At 36.6% G+C, this 18,895-nt stretch overlaps 2 protein-coding genes across 2 annotated transcripts; one reads left to right on the top strand and one right to left on the bottom strand.

Annotated features, from left to right (window-relative positions):
* Positions 1-1,520: 1,520 nt before the first annotated feature.
* LOC114475358 (tyrosinase-like) lies at positions 1,521-8,443 on the top strand. Its single transcript, XM_028466070.1, has 5 exons — positions 1,521-2,361; positions 5,016-5,232; positions 6,501-6,648; positions 7,795-7,976; positions 8,072-8,443. Exons 1-5 carry the CDS (start codon positions 1,537-1,539, stop codon positions 8,335-8,337), a joined length of 1,638 nt encoding a protein of 545 aa, XP_028321871.1. The 5' UTR covers positions 1,521-1,536; the 3' UTR covers positions 8,338-8,443.
* A 629-nt stretch (positions 8,444-9,072) lies between these two features.
* Positions 9,073-17,537, bottom strand: chordc1b (cysteine and histidine-rich domain (CHORD) containing 1b). Its single transcript, XM_028466071.1, has 11 exons — positions 17,367-17,537; positions 14,518-14,567; positions 14,372-14,428; positions 14,099-14,259; positions 13,257-13,357; positions 12,965-13,023; positions 12,330-12,400; positions 11,454-11,559; positions 10,554-10,673; positions 10,406-10,468; positions 9,073-9,829 (listed from the first exon to the last, which is right to left on the bottom strand). Exons 1-11 carry the CDS (start codon positions 17,428-17,430, stop codon positions 9,659-9,661), a joined length of 1,023 nt encoding a protein of 340 aa, XP_028321872.1. The 5' UTR covers positions 17,431-17,537; the 3' UTR covers positions 9,073-9,658.
* Positions 17,538-18,895: the final 1,358 nt, after the last annotated feature.

Raw genomic sequence — 18,895 nt, 5'->3', positions numbered from 1 at the left:
GTTTGACAGCATTTCAAATTTGATCGCTCATTTAAAGATGCACATTAGACGTGGTAAGACAGTAACCTGTTCATTTAAAAACTGACAAATATTCATGGTGGTGTCTACTTTTTCATCCCATGTCTCTTTTAGAGACATTTCAAACACTTTGACACCTGTTAGTGACTCAGATACACAGGCAGAATGCTTGGGTCAGGATACAAATGACACACATGCCATTGTCAGATAATAATCTGGATTATGTTGATGATGAGGAAGAAAACTCAGTTTTTTTGGAGCTTGCAGATGAATCCCTCGTCCTTAACAATTTAGCTTTATTTTACTTAAAGATGCAGGTAAATCTGCTCCTCCCATTGTCAGTATAACCATAATTGAAGATCGGCAAGATTAATCACATTTAATACATAATCTTAAAGAAAAGTTATTGACTCGAGCCATATTAGAAGTTAATATATATACAATACTTTGTTTTTCTAGATGCTGCATCAACATCAATCCGGGAAGGGGAACAAAAAAAAAATGAGAAGACACCGAGCAAGAGGAGCAGCAGAATGGTCCACATGTCTGCTCACTGATTAAGGACCATGGATATTTCAAGTGGGACTTTGTTTGATTTTTTTTCTCACTCACATACTCTCTCTCTTTCACACACACACACACACACACACACACACACACACACACACACACACACACACACACACACACACACACACACACACACACACACACACACACACACACACACACACACACACACACACACACACACTTTTTCCTGTTTGTGTGATAACACATTTTTGTAAAACAATGTTCACTCACTGTTAGATGTTCCATAAAAAAGTCTGAAAAGTAATTCCTTTATCTGTTGTCTTTATCATTAATGGTGGCGGTGAAAAAAGGTGATAGAAATAAATATTGATGGGTAAAATACAGTCAAAGTACTATAAATATACAGTAATTTATATAATTTACTGTACATAAGCTGTAATTTGATTCACTGTAAAAAAAAAACTGTAATCATAAATATATACAGTAACCAACTTGATATGTATTTACAATTGTAATCATAAATACATCAAATTACTGTCGAATATAACAGTATTTTACTGGATCACCACTGCCAGTATAATACTGTAATTATAAATACAGTAAGATACTGTAGAATATTACAGTATTTTACTGGATCACTGCTGCCTGTATAATACTGTCATTTTTACAGTAAAAAGTTTTACAGTGTACGTACTATTTCATGTAGCTTTCTTATCTAAAATTAAACATCTGTTTTACCAAATGAAATCCACAGATTGTTGTATAATTATTGTTGTTGAAGACTGGCTCTGCTTTCTAGGGTTGGGGCCTCTAGGGCTAATTCCAGCACTCCCAGTATGTGGGGGGTTAAGAGGCATGTGACTGGCTCACCAGACCCTGGTGGGGGTGAATGTGAGTGAGTCAAGAATTCATTCACATACCTCCACTTTGATACCAGATAAGCTCCATGTTCGGATCCTTCCTTGGTGCCTGATCGCAGGTGAAATGTGGCCCCTGAGGTTGACCTGTCTCCTGCTGTTCTGTGTATCGAGGACCTATCAACAGTTCCCCCGGTCCTGTGCCTCCAGGGACGCCCTGCTCTCCAAGCAGTGCTGCCCGCCCTGGGACGGGGATGGCTCGGCGTGCGGGGCCAGCTCGGGACGGGGTTTCTGTGAGTTTGTGGAGGTCACAGATCAACCCGATGGACTCCAGTATCCTTTCTCCGGATTGGACGACAGAGAAAAGTGGCCCCTTGTCTTTTACAACCGCACGTGCCAGTGCGCAGGGAACTTCATGGGTTTCAACTGTGGGGAATGTAAGTTTGGATACTTTGGGATCAACTGTAATGAGAGGAGGGAATCCCTGAGGAGGAACATCTTCCACATGTCCAGGTCTGAGAGAAGCAGGTTGGTTTCCTATCTGAACCTGGCTAAGCAGACCATGAGCAGGGACTACGTGGTGGCCACAGGGACCTACATGGAGATGGGGAACGGCTCTAACCCAATGTTCACCAATGTATCCGTGTATGATCTGTTCGTGTGGATCCATTACTATGTGTCCAGGAGCGCTCTGCTGGGGGGCCCCGGGAACGTGTGGACCGATGTGGACTTTGCGCACTGGGCCCCTGCGTTCCTGCCCTGGCACCGGGTCTACTTGCTGCACTGGGAGCACGAGATCAGGAAGCTGACTGGAGACACGAGCTTCACCATCCCCTACTGGGACTGGAGGGATGCCCAGGGCTGTGATGTGTGCACCGACGACCTGATGGGGGACCAAAGTCCCCAGGACCCCAATCTGCTCAGCCCTGGATCCGTTTTTTCTTCTTGGAGGGTAAAGTGGTAATATTTGGTGGATGGCAATTTGACCATGCATGACTGCAGTCATTTTAAATCTCAAATTGTTCAAAGTGCACAATTTTCCTCAAATCATTTAACATATTTACCCCCAAATTAAATACAAACTGGTCATCAAATCAATACCATTTAAAAGAGAAAATCCTGCAGACAGTGATATCCCTTTGCTGTGATGTTGTCAGCGCCTATCATACTTTATGCATCATTTATACAGTACGTGGAAGTGCAAACTTGAGGACATTAATGGTAACGTTGCTTGTTTTCCTGCCTAAAATCTGCAGCCCATTTAAGATCAAACTACTTTGTATTTGGCCCCTGACCTGCAGTCTATCAACTTTAGCTTTGGAAACATTTATAGTTTGAGCAAAGTCACATCCATTCACAGAAAACAGCAAATAATCAGGGTCAATGACGCGACACCTAAATATTCTGTCCAACAGCATTTCTTTTAGTTAAAAAAAAAAAAATTATATGCATAAAAATATACCAAATATATAGTAACTAGGGCTGGGCAATATGAACCAAAACCCATATCTCAATATTCTTTCTCAAAATGGCAATATACAATATTTGTAACTTAAAGTCTGGCCAGAAAGACAATTCTGGGCTAAATTTGCTGACGCAAAAATGCCACCTAGGCACATTTTTCTCCTGTAAGGGACAGCACGTGTGAGTGAGTTCTGTAGCGCAGCTTGTTTAGGGGAAGGTCTGTGATAGAACGCACTCAGAAATCCATCTAACTGTGCTTTTCATGCTGATCTAAGAAGTAGCAAAAGCAGCGACTCAGAAAACGAGTGTTTTAATAAAAAACAAGCTATAAAATAAAAACATATTGATATAGGCGGTATTGTATTTTTCGCCAAAATAGAAAACTCATATCTTGAATATTGATATGTTGCCCAGGCCTAGTAGTATGATATAGATATGCGCTCACTTTGATTGTTTTTATTTATGTTTTTAAATGTTACTTACTGAATTACTTGTTTGATTTATTCTCATGAGTGGCAAAATATCATGTGGCGTGACTGTCAGGCCATGACTGCTCTTTTGAAAAAAATCTTAAAATCTATTCAAATTTATTTTTTGCCCTATTTACAAATTTATGAAACATCATGCGGTGACCCATATACATATAGGCAAGGCAAGTTTATTTTCTATAGCTCATTTAATACACAAGGCAGCTTAGAGTGCTTTACAAGACTAAAAATGCAATCAATAATACATTTATATTATGTTAAATAAATGTAGAAAGGGAAATAATTGTAAAGTTAATGGATAGATATTGTTTCTTACCTTTCGAATGAAGCAATTATGGCTTTGTGGTATATCTTGGGTTTTATTGTAATAGTTTGACCATCTCTTCATCAGAGTTGAGTCTTGTTTTGATTGTTTTTCCCATTTTGTTGGATTTTAATTAAAGTTGTTGATATTTCTTCACGTTAGCATCATGTTTCTTGGAAGTGCAACAGCCAATAGACATTAGGTCACGAGTTCAAACCTCACTTATAGGGGCCTATTTCACTTAGTCAGCCTTTTTGGTTAGCAGGTCATGTTGAAATTAGTTCTGAGACTAATGACCAGTCTTTGTCTCTATTTGGGCTCATGTAACCCATCGTGTGTTTCTAACACTCTGGACTGTGTTTCTGGGTTGTGTACAAAACTAAAACCATATCCATTCATCCATGGCCTCCTTAAATACTCGCACAGGGAGTCTAAAAATCACCATTAATGTGCAATCAGACTTTTTGTGTCGCTTTAGCAGCCATTTTGACAGATGGTTAATCTTCTAATCATATTTACAACAACAGCACAGTAAGCTGCCAATCATTTGGGGTTGTATAACCATAAGGTGTGTAAAGTTTGCAAAGTTTCCTTATTTTTTTCTTCCATTGAGATAGATTATGGTCTTTATTATTCAATTGAAAAGGTTTATTTAACCCAAAAACATATTTTTAATTTAAAAAAAAAAAAACTTCACTTCATTAAAAAAAGTGTTTTTTTTATGCAAAACACTGTTCAAAATAAAACTGCCAAAAATTCCTTTGAACACTTTTCTTTGATTGAAAATGTTTTTTTCATTGAAGTTAATTTTTTTTAATTGAAAATAATTTTTGATGAGGCAACATTTTCTGTGTGATTAAATAAAAGAGACACATGTCCTACCCATAATATGGCCCAAATATAAAAGCATATTTTCAATCAAATCACTTCAGTTAAAAAACATGTTTTAATTAATGTAAAAACTGTTCAAATAAATGTTTTGGGTGTTAAATATTTACACACTTTTTTCTTTGATTGATAAAGTTTTTTTGGGATTGAAGTGAAGTTTCAAATTCCTCGTGTGTATTCAATACATTACTTGGTCAATAAAGTTGATTCTGATTCTGAAATGATTTTTGGGTAGAAGCGACTGTTTTTTTCGACAGAATAATAAAGATGGTGCAACGTGGTGTCGTGGTCAGCACATCCACGTTCACAACTTCCCTATTGTTCACATCTTCATTATTGACAATATAAATTAGCTGATTTGGATATTACAAATTCCATCCTGTTGATACAATTTTTGCACTTTGCACATTGATTTCTCTGTGATTTCTATTAAACTGGGAATGTTTTTACTCTCTCCTTCAGATCTTGTGTTCCCAGGCTGCAGACTACAACAGCAGAGGGGTGTTATGTGATGCCAGGGATGAGGGCCAGTTGCGTCGAAACCCTGGAAACCACAATCGTAATCTGGTTGAACGACTGCCGACTTCAGCAGAGGTGGAGTTCACGCTCAGCCTCGCCGACTATGACACCGGAGCAATGGACCGTAGTGCCAACATGAGCTTCAGAAATACTCTGGAAGGTCTGATAAGGCTCAGCACACAAACACACTGATTCCACTATGTGCCGTTTAAAGGTTTCTCTGTAAATGAATGGAAGGATTCAGTAACAAGTTCTGATGAACTACGGCCGGGCTCCGCAAAGTAAAACAAACAAAAATTGTGCGACGTAAAATGCTAATCTTCTTTGAATTGCCTTTTAAACAATATATCATATGACTATGTTTCGATAAATTTAGAAATTACCGGGGGTGGGCCTCCGTTCCCCCCCACCCTTTCAAAAAGGTCTTCGAGAGGTTCTTGACATCCGCTCATAGAATATCCATGTCAAATGACATCCCGATTCAACCAGCATTAATGGAGGACTAGTCATTTGAAAAATTTGCCCCCGTGGCACACGAGTAATGGGCCCCATTCATATATTGGTGTGTGTCAATGATTCGGTACCACTAACTATTGCAATATTTGACTCACAAATTAATGAGAAAATTACTTTAATGGAAATTGTCTGAAAAAGGGGGTGGGCCCTGAGTGAAATTGTGTGAGGCATAATCGTTATCTACGTTGAATTACCTTTGAAACAATATATCACACGACTATGTTCCCATAAATTTGGAAATCACCGGAAATGGGGGGTGGGCCCCCATTTAAAAAAACAAAAGGGCTCCGAGCATCTCATATTCATTCATACCAAACTGCATTCTGATCTAACTAACGAAGGAGTAGTCATTTGAAAAATGGGGTACCTGGGGTCCCCCTTATTTCAACTTTTTTAACCTATTTCAACTTTTTTCCACCTAATTGCTAATATTTAGCTACTGCTAGGTTACTGCTATTTCTTGGTGAATGCTCATGCTAGACGAATGCTAATGCTAGGCTAATGCAAACACTAGGTTAATGTTAATGCTAGGCTAATGCAATTGCGAGGATAATGCTAACGCTAGGTTAATGCTATTGCTACGCTAATGCCATTGCTAGGCTAATGCAATTGTTAGGCTAATGTGATTGCTAAAATAATGCTATTGCTAGGCTAATGCTAATGCTTGGTTATTGCTAAGCTAATACATTGCGACACGGGCCGCATCCTCACTTGCATTTTTTTCAGTAAATGCAAATATTCTAGTTTTGTATGTTTTTAAGAGTAATTTTGTGTATTTTGTTTTTTTAAATCTTTTTTGTATTTTTCTATCATTGTGTAAGTGTTATGGAGTCATTTAGTGTATTTTTGCAGTGTTTCGTGTTTTGTTTTCATCATTTTGTACGTCGTCTTATGTCATTTCCCATCCTGCAGGATTTGGGGACCCTCGGACAGGTTTGGGCAACAGCGCTCGTATGAACATGCATGCAGCGCTGCACGTCTTCATGAACGGTTCCATGTCTTCCGTGCAGGGCTCTGCAAACGATCCCATATTTCTTCTCCACCATGCTTATGTTGACAGGTGAAACATAGGAGACACTCATTTGTTAAAAAGGGAAGTTTGTGTCCTACATCTCAAATACTATGATTTTGGGGTTCTTAGAACAAATGGAGATGGGTTAAAAATACATGATATGGGACCTTTAAATTAATCTAAATGTCAGTATCAAAAAAAAAAAAATATATATATATATATATATATAGCAATGACTATATAATAATAATAAAAGATTATAAGTTCAATAATATAATCAGAGGTTCTTTTTCTTGATAAAATTCTGGTTAGATTATTTATTATTTTTATTTTGAATTTAGCTGGGTGAAACTAAAAAAAAAGCCTTGATGACTAAAATGAGAGTAAAATTAAAATAAATTTGCCAATACTGTAGAGTAATAGTCGCGAAATATGAATAATAAACATTTAATTTGTATTTTAAGATATCATTTGAGGGTGTATTACATATAATGTATTACACTATTGTGTGTTTTTCTTGCAGACTAAAAACGTAATTGGAACTAAAATTTATTTGAGAACAAAAATCGAAGCAATCCTCTGTTGGATTCTTTATATGAAGATATAATGACTTAAAATAAATTAAGAATACTTAATCAACAATCTAGCAGATAAAACACAATCCAGCAGTAATGATTCTTCATAGATTGGATATTTCTCATATATCAACACACTCTTCAGAGTCCTGGTGCTTTTAAAGTGTAATTTGTTACTTTTTGGCTGGTCTTTTAGAGCCACCGCCCTGCCAACAAATATGAATACTTGTGATGGACTGATTCATCAAAGTAACACCTATTATCAGCCAAAGGGTGAGGCTTCTATTATTTTTTGCCAAACCTAAATCTTTCTTGAATTCCAAAGAGAGTTTGCTGCTCAGCTCTGTACCTCGTGTACCTTTTTCTCAGGCACAGCATGCTTGTTTGTCTCAGTGGCTCTTTGAAAAAAAAGAGTAATTACAGGGACTCTTTGTCTTTTAAATAAAAAATAAAGGAAGTCAGCGCAATAATACAAGGTCAGCCTGATCAAAAAGGACTATACAATGCTTACCATAACATTGTCTTGATGATAAAACATTGACATTGCCCTTGACTTTCATTCTTAGTCTCATTAAATATTTTTATTTTTTTACAGTTTATGCATTAATTTCTCTTACAGCCTTTATGAGCAGTGGCTCCGGAGACACACACCACTACCATCCCAGTACCCTGCATCTAATGCTCCCGTAGGGCACAACAGTGAGTATCACATGGTGCCTTTCATTCCCTTGCACCGAAACAGGGAATACTTCATTTCCAGCAAAGACCTGGGCTACGAATACACCAACCTTCTGAGTGTCAGTGAGTTTTCTCCTCCCTTCATTTTTCAATTCCTTTAATTTAATTACTGACTTGAGAATGTATTCCATTATCAGGACAACTTTTTTCCTTTTCAGGTCAGAGGCTTTCAGAGTCCATGCATCCTTACGTGGAGGAGCTGCAGAATGTGTGGCCCTGGCTTCTGATGACATCTTTCTGTGGAGGGATTTTGACAGTAGCTATAGTTGCGGCTGTCCTCACTGCTAAACGAAGATACAGAGGGTTATCTTGGCCGCTAGCAAGGTGCTGGAAAAAACCATTTTCACTCCCTGAAAGACAGCCTCTCATCTGTAGCAATGAAATAGCAGAAAACAGTCACCGCAACTATCAAACAACTATGTGAACCAGCCGACTGTCCGGCAAGGCACCAGATTGTGAATTTAAATAACTGTAAGATATACACAGTATTTACTCAATGAGCCAAGGACACAATCCATGTTATATACAAATTCAGGAGCAAAGTTAAAACTGACTGTTATTTTATCTACCTTTACATTGGAGAAAGTAATAATCACAGAAACTAGATTTAACTACAATACATATGTTGCATTTGTAAAAAAAAAAGGTATTGGCTGCTTATCAGGGTAAGAGTAGCTTGAAAAACACAAATGCCTCAAGGACCTGTCTTTTATTATCCTTATGTGGGAGTTGACGGTAGCACACTTTCATGTTTTAAATGATTTCTATTTGAGATGTTAAATCTGCTTGGAAGTCGAGATACAAGACCTCAGTGGGATCTCAATTTTAGTACTTCTTCCCAGTATTCCCCGCGACATCGGAATGAATCAAAAACACTTCTATGCATCCGTCTATGGGAATCCACCAGTGAGGTGCCGTGAGCACTAGGGTTGGGTAGGCATGGCATTGCAAATCCAGACCACCAATGCCAACACCAAATGTTTCTGCTGGCAAGTGTTAATCTATCAAAATCAACCAATACTTTAACTCACAAGTATCTCATCTCAGTCAAAAGAAACCATTTAATGTCATTAAAGCACTAACATGTTGAGTGTTGCCACGTTCACTGCAGGAAATAAACCATCACTTAAAACATACCTTTTAGGACAAAATGTGTTTATTTTCCTGCAGTATCAATACAAAGCTAAATATCTTTTCTTTTTTTTATTTAACAGTACAAGACTTGACATGCATTCCAACATATTCCCTTTATTTAACAGTACTTTGAATTGAGCTGATTACAGTACATTCGCATTTTCCCACAAAAGATGGAATGGAAATAAAACATGTGTACGCATCAAATAAACGTGCATAAATAAAAACAAAGGTTGATTTCTATGTGTGATCACTGATGGTGACTTGGTCATATGTACACTGCTCAGTCCTGCTCTGGAAATGTTGTTTTTATTCTTTGAATGTTCAGTGCATTTTTCTAGCAGAGGCGACATGTGGTCTTCCTGATGTGCTCACATGAGTGCTTGTGGATTATTTAGCATTCAAAGCTACAAGTGAACAAATATGCAAATGAAAAAAGGAGGGGAAAAAAGTTCATATAAATGGTCTGATGAGTATGAGTGACAGGCATTGCTCAGTAATGTTGAGGTTTAAAGGTCAACGCTCCATGACAAAAAGAGGCATTTGTTGAAAGAGAGGAGGAATACTTTTGAATCACTAAAAATATATTGTCTTTTTCTTTTTTTAAATCCTCATTCATCTTCCTCATCACTGCCACTTTCTTCTTCTACTACTTTGCTCTCCTTGGGAGGGGCGGGGGGTGGAAGGTCCAGGCGAGCCCAGGACATGGCCTCCGACTTCCTCATGGCCACCTCGATCTTTGCTGCCATCATGTTTACAACACTTTGACTCACATCGATCACCTGCAAAGGAAGTCAGGAAACGTCAATATAAACGGGTTCTAATCCAGCTTAAAGCAAACACACAATAGTTGTATTAAACTTTTAAAAAAAATGGTTCCCAACCTTTTTTGAATCGTGACTCCATTTTCCTATCCAAATTTTCTTTTTAGAATATGTTTGTTATACTGTATTACAATTACAGCTCATATATTTATATACTGCATTTATTATTATTATCATTATTAATAACTGGATTTATATTTGAAAATGTGAAAGTAAAGAATACTGTTTAAGATTGTGTTTTGTTGTCATTCATAAACTAATAATAATTTAAAGATTTTAAAAATACATTTGTATTAGTATTTTTTCATTAATTACTAGACATTTCAGGTGACCCCATTTAAACTCAAGGGTACCCCACATGGGGTCCCGACCCCAAGGTTGAAAAACACTGCTTGAAAACTAAATTTCAAAGACTACAAATAAGCCACAAGGAACTTAAAGTAATTTTCTTGGGGCATAGATAAATATGAATAATATAATTAATATGAACAGTTTCAACAATGAAATAAAAGCATGAATCAAAACTTTACTTACTCCCCACAAATCGATTTTCTGCACAAATTCCTTCTCATGCTCGAACATAATGTGAATGTTAAGCTGCAGAAGAAAAGTCCAACTTAAGGTTGAGAACTGAAACATTTTCTTCAGTAAAATAAAAAGTGTAAACTAAATTCTCTCTCACTGTGGTGCTGTTGGCGTCCACAAAGCTTAACTCAGGCACAGAGTTCTTAGCATAGATTGAAATGATGACCTGCGTCCCGGTCTGGTGCCAGTCAAACCGACATGGGACCACTTTCTTACCCTGGGAAAATATCGGGAAAGTTGTGTTTCAGATTGAGATTTTCCTGTTTCACACAAAAAAGAATGTCAGACCACGTGTCAAACTCAAGGCCCAGGGGACAAATCTGGCCCTTTAGAGCGGGGGGGCAAACTCCAGTCCTCGAGGGCCTGATTCCTGAGACTATTAGATATATCCCTGCTCCAACACATCTGAATCTAATGAATGGCTTGTTGATGACAACACATTGGTTTCAACCAGATGTGTTGGAGCAGAAAAACATCTAAAACTGTCAGGAATCCGGCCCTCAAGGACTGGAGTTCGCCACCCCTGATCTAGAGCATCCAATTCAGCCCACAGGAGACAGTAAAAATGACAGCGATAACATTAATTATTGTGTAAATTACCGAATAATCCAGTTGTAGATATCTCAAATTCACCAATTTAATTAAACTCTGTAGTTTTTCTTTGTTTATATCACATGAATGCAGTCTTTTTTTAATTGAAAATTGTGGAAAGAACTTCACATTTTTCCACAAATCTTTCCTACAAACAATTCCAGAAAAATTGGTTACAAAATCTTGAATTTCTAAAGTGAAGTTCTGGCAGGGGCCGATATAAAAAACTATGGCACAATTCATGTAAAAAAACCTTTTCCCCCACCTAAAATCTGCGGCCCACTTGAGATGAAACTGGTCCATATTTGGCCCCTGAACTAAACTGAGTTTGACACCCTCGGTCTAGAACACTAGATATCATTACCAATGAATACTTCACGGCTGAGCAAAGATAAAGAGGACGTACCGTGTCTATTTTCCTCCAGAGATGAGGGCCTGTGGTGCAGCCTTCTTGAGAGAGGAAAGTGTTGAAATCGGAGGTTTTCCTCTTACAGCAGGTCCAGTATTTCATCCTGAACATTGCACATTAAACACCTTAATGTCGCTAAGATTTTTGGGAACACGATGCTTCGTAAAAACCAGAAGCAGGTAAAGTAGAGTAAAACAATTGCATTGTATTTCTTTTATTTTTCTAATCTCCAATTTATGGTTGATAAATATTAACTAAATGGCTTTAAAGGGATCCTTCCAGGGATCACGGACTCCCACCCAAAAGGTCTTCTATTCCCAAAGTTTGTGTGTCGTCAACAGTCAGTGATTACTTGCTTAACATCAGCCATCAGCACTGTGTAAAGGTCCCTTAGGAGAGCTTTTATTCTCTGCTTTATAGTCTCCAACAAAATCGCAGAGTTGGAACTGCCGCTCCCTGAGGTCACAGAATTTTTATCCTTTTTTGGTAAACAAAAGAGGGTTACATCAGCATCTTTAACTTCTCCTGGTTTTTAGAGCAACAAAAAGCAGCACAATATGTCATTTTGAAAGAAAAGGCTCATAAATAACCGAAGAAGCAGGCTGAATACTTCACTCTAATACAAAACAATGGGATGAGGCAAATAAGGCGTTGAACGTGATCAATCAAGATGGCAGAACACAGGCTCTAAAATGGTAAAGTTGACCCATTTTTAGGTAATAAAACAAAGATGGTGCTAAATAGTGTGTTTTGTTAGGTATAAATCTTTGAATAAGTACATTTCAAAGGTTTTAGGCCATATTTGTAAAAACAGTGGAGGATCCCTTTAAAGTCATTTTACCTTTCCAAACAATGCCAAAATGAAGTACTAACCCTTCATGGAAGATGGGAAATCCCGAATGGAAGGAGCAGACGTCCGAATCGCTAGCAGGGCCATCAAAACTCTAAACAAAACGGGGAAAAATAAACAAAAACACTTAAGCTTCAACAGTAGCTAAATATTTTGTTGTTTTTAACAATTGTCGAAAACAACAAAAAGCAACGTTAACGTTTCAAGATTTTTTTTTTCGGATATGTTTTTACACATACCATAACACAAAATCTTAATGTACAAATGTAAAATTTGCCAAAACTTCAGCAGATTAGGCAACTACTCATTAACATATCAAATGACAGCATCCTGAGAGAAAACGTCTAATAGCTTTCTTTCAATCACATCAGTTTAAGCGTAATTATGCAAATTATTTAGTGCACTGAACCACACACATCAGTGCAAATTTTCCTCAAAATGTATAATCTAATCCCGTTTCTGTTGTGACAGGTCAGAGTAGCTTGAAGAACTTTTGATTTAACAGATGTTTTTATTGGAATGAGACCTGAGAAGAAGAAGAATCTAACTCGTCACCCTTAATAACCAACAAATAAAGAGGTCAGCTGTAATGCACTGAAATGACAAAAAGCACAAAATGTGAACATTTCTCCAGGAAACAAATCACACATTGACTTACTTTGGTGCATCCACCATTTTTACAAGAAGTCCCAATCTTGATTTCATCACCTTCTTCCTCTGGAAACAGTGAAAAAAGGGAGATAGTCTGTAAACATTAGAAGAATTTTAAAGTGCAACATGTCATCCTCTTCCTGTCAGAGTTAACTCAAACACCTTGAGTCTGTGATGGCAAATTCCCAGAGGCCATAAATTAAGGCCCACTTTCAACACGACCTTGCCGTTGACTATAAAACTCTGCAAACGGATGGTTTTCCAATATTTAAGATGACAAAATAAAGTTGAGTTCTTACCTTTGCTCTCCACAGTGTTTTCAGATAATTTCAATTTCTCCAGAGCCTGCTTCAGAGAGGCAGAGACTTTGTGCTGCATCCGCACCATTGGCTCATCAGCACTGCCAAGGAAAAGGAAAACTGTTCTTGTTTGTTGTCAAAAGTATTTAGAAAAGCATGAAAATATTGACATGAAGCTAAAGCTACGCAACGTATCTTATATAAATGGTATAAAAGCTATTCAATAATCATCACGTGTATCGTTTCTTTTGAAACCAGGTTAAAATATGAAACAACTCAGAGCTTGAGTGCGTTTAGTGCATTTTTGATGATTTAAAGATAAACATAGCTCAGATTTTACGTCTGGTGTTTTATACAAAGCCCCAAAAATTCTGAGCAGTGCATACACAAAGGCGGCCATTTAACATATAACAAAAAAGAAACAAAAAACACTATCAGAATTATTTGATGCAGGTAAGAGCAAGATATTTTAACTTATCAATGTATTTTATTTTATTTGTTTCCTTTAATTACCATATCTCAACTAAACTACCAGTAAAAACAATGGTTACATGAGGCTTTTTCTGATTTAAAATTTCTCCATTTTCTTTTCATCGTCTTTCCCCATTTAGATGAACTTTACTGAATAATAAACTTCCCATAATTTTAATCTGGTGTAGACTGTTGTAGTTTAATGCTTCTCTTTCATCGCGGGATGAAATTTCACAAAGTTTTCGAGGCTCTTGCCCAAAACAACATTCAAAGCACAATTATACTCTGTTGACATTTAGAAATATTGCTTTTATTTTGGAAAAATCTGTAGTGGAAACCCAGCTACTGATTGTTTTATTACAAAAACTCACCTGGGTCTGAATATTGCGTTTTGAGGTTTGGGTGCAGAAATGATGAACTCGTTAAATTTTGGTTTTTGCTCATCCAAGTCTTTGTTTTGTCCCGACGACTTCACATCTGGCTTCACTGGCTCAGGGGGCTTTTCTTTATTGTGAGGACCTTTTGTACAGCCCTGTAAGGGGAGAGTCACCATGGTTATCCACACACACAAAACAAAAGACCATGCAGTCAATACTCAAACAATAAATGGTGAAAACAATAAAACTACAAAGACAATAACTCACAGCAATGCTGAGGAAGTCTGAAAAGTCTGTTGTTCTCCTCTTGCAGCAGGACCATCCCTAAAAGACATTACCCAGACTTAGAGACTGACTAGATAACAGGACTAAAGGTAGCCGTGCATCAACATCATGCGTCTCAAACAAATTACCTTCAAGGCATCATGAAAAACTGGGACTCCTGGATGATAGGTGCAGCTGTCTGTGGAAACACAACACATTTATAAACCTAGAAAAAATGGGCTGTGGAATAGAGCGTTTATGATGAAAAATATTAATTAAGTCAATCATGGCCCTCTTTTTGCACAGTGCGGAATAAAAGTGGTAAACAGTGGTTTGTCAAACTGAAATCATATTTTTAAAGCCAAAAAACAAAATTAACCAGTTTATTTTCTTCTTGGTCTCTAAGGTAATTACCATAACGAAGGGAGGCAGGTGTTGACGTCGCAATCTTGGCTTTGTTGTTTTGACGTGACTTGTATGAATGTAAAACTAATAACACTCCCCACTGATAAGAAAGAACAGAAAATATTAGGGTGAAATTAGAAGCGAATTTTCCTTTGAGAATTGAAAGAATAAATGAGAAAACACTGATATTCTGTTGGGAGATTTCAGTGCAACAATACCGTATTACGTAATAGAGAATTTATTTAATATTGCAAAAACATTAGCGGTGCATTGAAAGTTTAGCCATTGAAAATCTTTGATCGAAAATTATCCAAAAGTGCATTTTCAGATTTTAGCCAAACAACTCGGCTGAAACAAGATGTTGTGATGAAGTGGGCAAACTGTAAAGCAGGGATGGGCAACTCTATCACAGTGTGGGCCACAAAACTGTGTTTGTATCTGATTCGAGGACCACATGATCAACATTCATGTCAGCATTAATAAAGGGGGAAAAAACGGTTTTATCTTTTTTTTGTCTTTGTCTGTGGTTTGGTTTTTTTGTCAGTTTTTAGACATTGTGTGTGTTTTTGGAGACATTTTGTGTGTTTTTTCATTATTTTTTGTGTTCTTGTTGTAATTTTGTGTATTTTTCTGCCATTTTCTGAATTGATGTTGCCGATTTGTGCCTTTTTGGAGTCACTTTCTGTATTTTTGATGTTGGTTTCTGTATTTTCCTGTTATTTTGTGTAATTTTTTAACAGTTTTTGTGTCTTTGTGTTATTATAGTCATTTTGTTTGTTTAAGTGGTTGTTGTGTCTGTCTTTGTTGTCATTTTGTTGTGTATTTTAGGATTTTTTTTGTGTACTCTATGCACTTTGCTGCCGAATTGTGTGTTTAGACTGAGGGCCACATGTGGCCCCCGGGTCACCAGTTGCCCATGTCTGCAATAATGCGTCTTCTAAACAAAGAGTCACTTATAGGCCCAGTTAGACAGTTAGTTCTGAATGAGTAATGTGATTGGACAAGAGACATTCCATGAGTGCCGATAAAGAATAACAACAACAGCACTGGGAACACGAATATGATATTTCTTTGTAGGAATTGAAGAAAGACACAAAAATCTTCCTAAACAGCTTTGAGTTAGGACTGGGCCATATGAACCAAAAGTCATACGTCCATATTTTTTCTCAAAATGGCAATATACGATATAAATCTAATTTATTTTAATTCAAATTAAATCTGACCAGAAAGACTATTCTGGGTTAAAATTGATGACGCAAAATGCGACAAATACACATTTATTAACAAACAGTTAAACAAAATGTGCCATTTTTGGCTTTTTCTCCCATCAACGACAGCATGTGTGAGTGAAACTGTGCTTTTTCATGCTTTTCTGAGAAGTAGTGAAAGCACCAACTCCTAAAACAAGTGTTTTAAAAATAGGAAGTGTCTCCTAGTACAAAATATGTATCCATATACCTGCATTCTATCCGTACCGTACCAAAGATGACGTTACCGGAAGTCACGTGACCATTCCCTGCGATTAGGGTTAGTTAATCCATAACGTAGTTGACATATTAATACAAACACAAGTACAAGTGTCTCTCATTGGCCAGTTTAGGTCACGTGGTGCACCTATCACGTAACTAAAACTGGCCAATGAGGGGCGTTGCATACGGACAGAATGCTGGTTTATGGATACTACGTATTACGTAGTGACAGCCACTGCCTTAAAAATATTAAAAATATAAAGAAAGAGTGGTTGGAAAACACACCAGTGCTGATACTTCAGCTCAACAGCACTCCCTCTCATGTGATATTGCTTAAATGTATACATGAGTGGGGCCAGGTTAAACATTTTGTTTTGTATTCTATTGTGCATTGGTGGAATACAAGTGCTAAATATATATTTTCAGAATTTCTATAATTATTTGTTGAAGCAATAATATTATTTTTATACAATTGCAATGCCTTGTTTTTCGTGAAGGATATTGTAAGTACACAGTTAAAGCCATAAAAACAATAGTACTAATAATCGGCCAAAAAAAAAAAAAAAAAGAAGTAAATTATGTATTTTGACAAAACATTTCATTTCGGTGCATCCCTAACTACAAGCAATAAAAGCACTTTTGAATCGTATTAGTATATCTGTGTCGCATCGGAAGTGAAAAACTTATATAAGGACACCCCTACACTAAATATGTTTAATATGTAAAGTCTGAAGTTGCATACTAACAACAAAAACTGATCGATAATTAGACAAGTAACTATCAGGCAAACTACAAAGCTGTAGTGACGTCAATCAATAAATTGAATGTTCTAGATAAACGTCACCTAAATCCGCTTGCCAGTTTCCTGCAGATTAGAACCAACATTCTGTAAATAGTAATGTTACAAATCCCCTTAAAGACGATAAATATGGAATAGTATTCGGTTTTAACACGTTATTACAACTGGATAGTAGAAGGTCGGTCACTATCTACATTGGTCACCAACCGAAGCGGAACACTGTCCGGCTAACATGAGGTTAGCTGCTGAAGCGAAGGGCCTGCTCGGTACATAGAAATTTCCAGAGGTTAGCTTGTGGTCCATTTCTAGTCCACACTATACTTACCGTCCTGGTTGTTTTCAGGGTCGAAGCGCTGTCCACATCCTTTATTATAACACAAAACAGACATTATGAAGACTGGGCAGAGTTTAAATGTTAAAAAACGTGACTTATAGTGGTCACTTAAGGTGAAGCGTGTGAGCCGCAGAGCAGCACCGAGTGCCCTAAAAGTGTTGAATACTACAAGGCGCTGACTTCCGGACGTAACCATGGGTTGCCAGATACTCATGATGACTTTCCGCCATTGTTGGAAAAAGTAGTAAGGTTTGATAGTGGGTCCTCGGTCACTGCATGTATTAACACTGTGACTTTAAAAAAAAAAAAAAAAAATATATATATATATATATATATATATATATATATATATATTTAATTAGTGGTTTAAAAGAGAATCCAATATGACAGTAATGTGTATTACTTCATGCAACTAAGGGGGAAGTTTATTAATAAAACAGTATCTTTATGTTGGTATAAAGCAGCTGCGTGCTCTATTATTTTAAATATAGATGTATAGATTTACTATTGATTTTACAATCGATTTGTAGACAATAACCGCAGAATGTTTTATTTAAATTTTTTTAATCAAAATTTTGATATTATTCCTTTTATTTTTCAGATATTTTTCTCTGTACCATTGTATTGCCTACTTGTGTTTTTGCTGCAGTGACACTACATATTTTTTTAATATTTTATTATATAAAAAAATATCATCCAATGTTACATTCGAGTTTTTCTAAGGGTGTATCGATCCAATATTGATAATGGATATTGGTTCGATATCAACCAAAAAAAAAAAAACAAGAATCAGATTATATTGGCCTGCATCTATATATCGCTAATGTATTGTTGTTATTGGATTTATCAGGTTTTTTTTCAGGGTTTTCTACTTTATTTTCTATTCAATTTATTAAATTGTAGAATATTCTTATATTTCAGATGAACTTTTATGTAATCCATTGGTTAATAATGAATAATTTTTTCTCATAACTGCTGTTGTTTACTATTGTTGTATGATTGAGTAATATCACATTATGAAGCTTTTTTCTAGCATTCCAGAGAGACATGTAAACCCATGTAAATTTGCGATGGTAAAACAGGGAACGGGACCCAGATAAGCAAACTGCTTCTCTCGTCTCCTTTTTCGGCATGTACAATAAAAAAATAAAAAAAAATGTAAAAAAAAAAAAAAAAAGTAAATGTAACCATGTCGGAAATAAACTGAATAAATAAATAAAATAAAAATAAATTCCACACTCCAAAATAAGAAATTACAGAATGTACAATTCATGCTGATATTGTATAAGACTAATGTCGTTGTCAGTTTGTATTAACATAAAGCAAGAAAGTAGGTTCCAGGGAAAAGAAGAAGAGGAAAAAAACATCTACAAATTAAAAGCAACACAAAGGTATAGAGAATACTTAATCATTGTTGACCTTCCAGATTTTTTCCCCTGTGCTGATGTTTTCTTTTTTGCCATCACGAATTTAATTTTAATATATACCATCAAAAAAAGGCGGGATTTTGTTCAATCTGG

Source organism: Gouania willdenowi, chromosome 14, assembly GCF_900634775.1.
Source record: "Gouania willdenowi chromosome 14, fGouWil2.1, whole genome shotgun sequence".
NCBI classification, from domain to species: Eukaryota; Metazoa; Chordata; class Actinopteri; order Blenniiformes; family Gobiesocidae; genus Gouania; species Gouania willdenowi.
This window is presented reverse-complemented; position numbering and strand designations above follow the sequence as displayed.

Coding starts and splice junctions, on each gene's coding strand:
- LOC114475358 (XM_028466070.1), top strand. CDS start 1,537: ATGTGGCCCCTGAGGTTGACCTGTCTCCTGCTGTTCTGTGTATCGAGG. Junction 2,362..5,015: donor CCGTTTTTTCTTCTTGGAGG/GTAAAGTGGTAA, acceptor TCTCTCCTTCAG/ATCTTGTGTTCCCAGGCTGC. Junction 6,649..7,794: donor CACCATGCTTATGTTGACAG/GTGAAACATAGG, acceptor TTTCTCTTACAG/CCTTTATGAGCAGTGGCTCC.
- chordc1b (XM_028466071.1), bottom strand. CDS start 17,430: ATGTCTGTTTTGTGTTATAATAAAGGATGTGGACAGCGCTTCGACCCT. Junction 14,429..14,517: donor TTTTTCATGATGCCTTGAAG/GTAATTTGTTTG, acceptor AATGTCTTTTAG/GGATGGTCCTGCTGCAAGAG. Junction 13,024..13,256: donor AAACACTGTGGAGAGCAAAG/GTAAGAACTCAA, acceptor CACTGTTTCCAG/AGGAAGAAGGTGATGAAATC.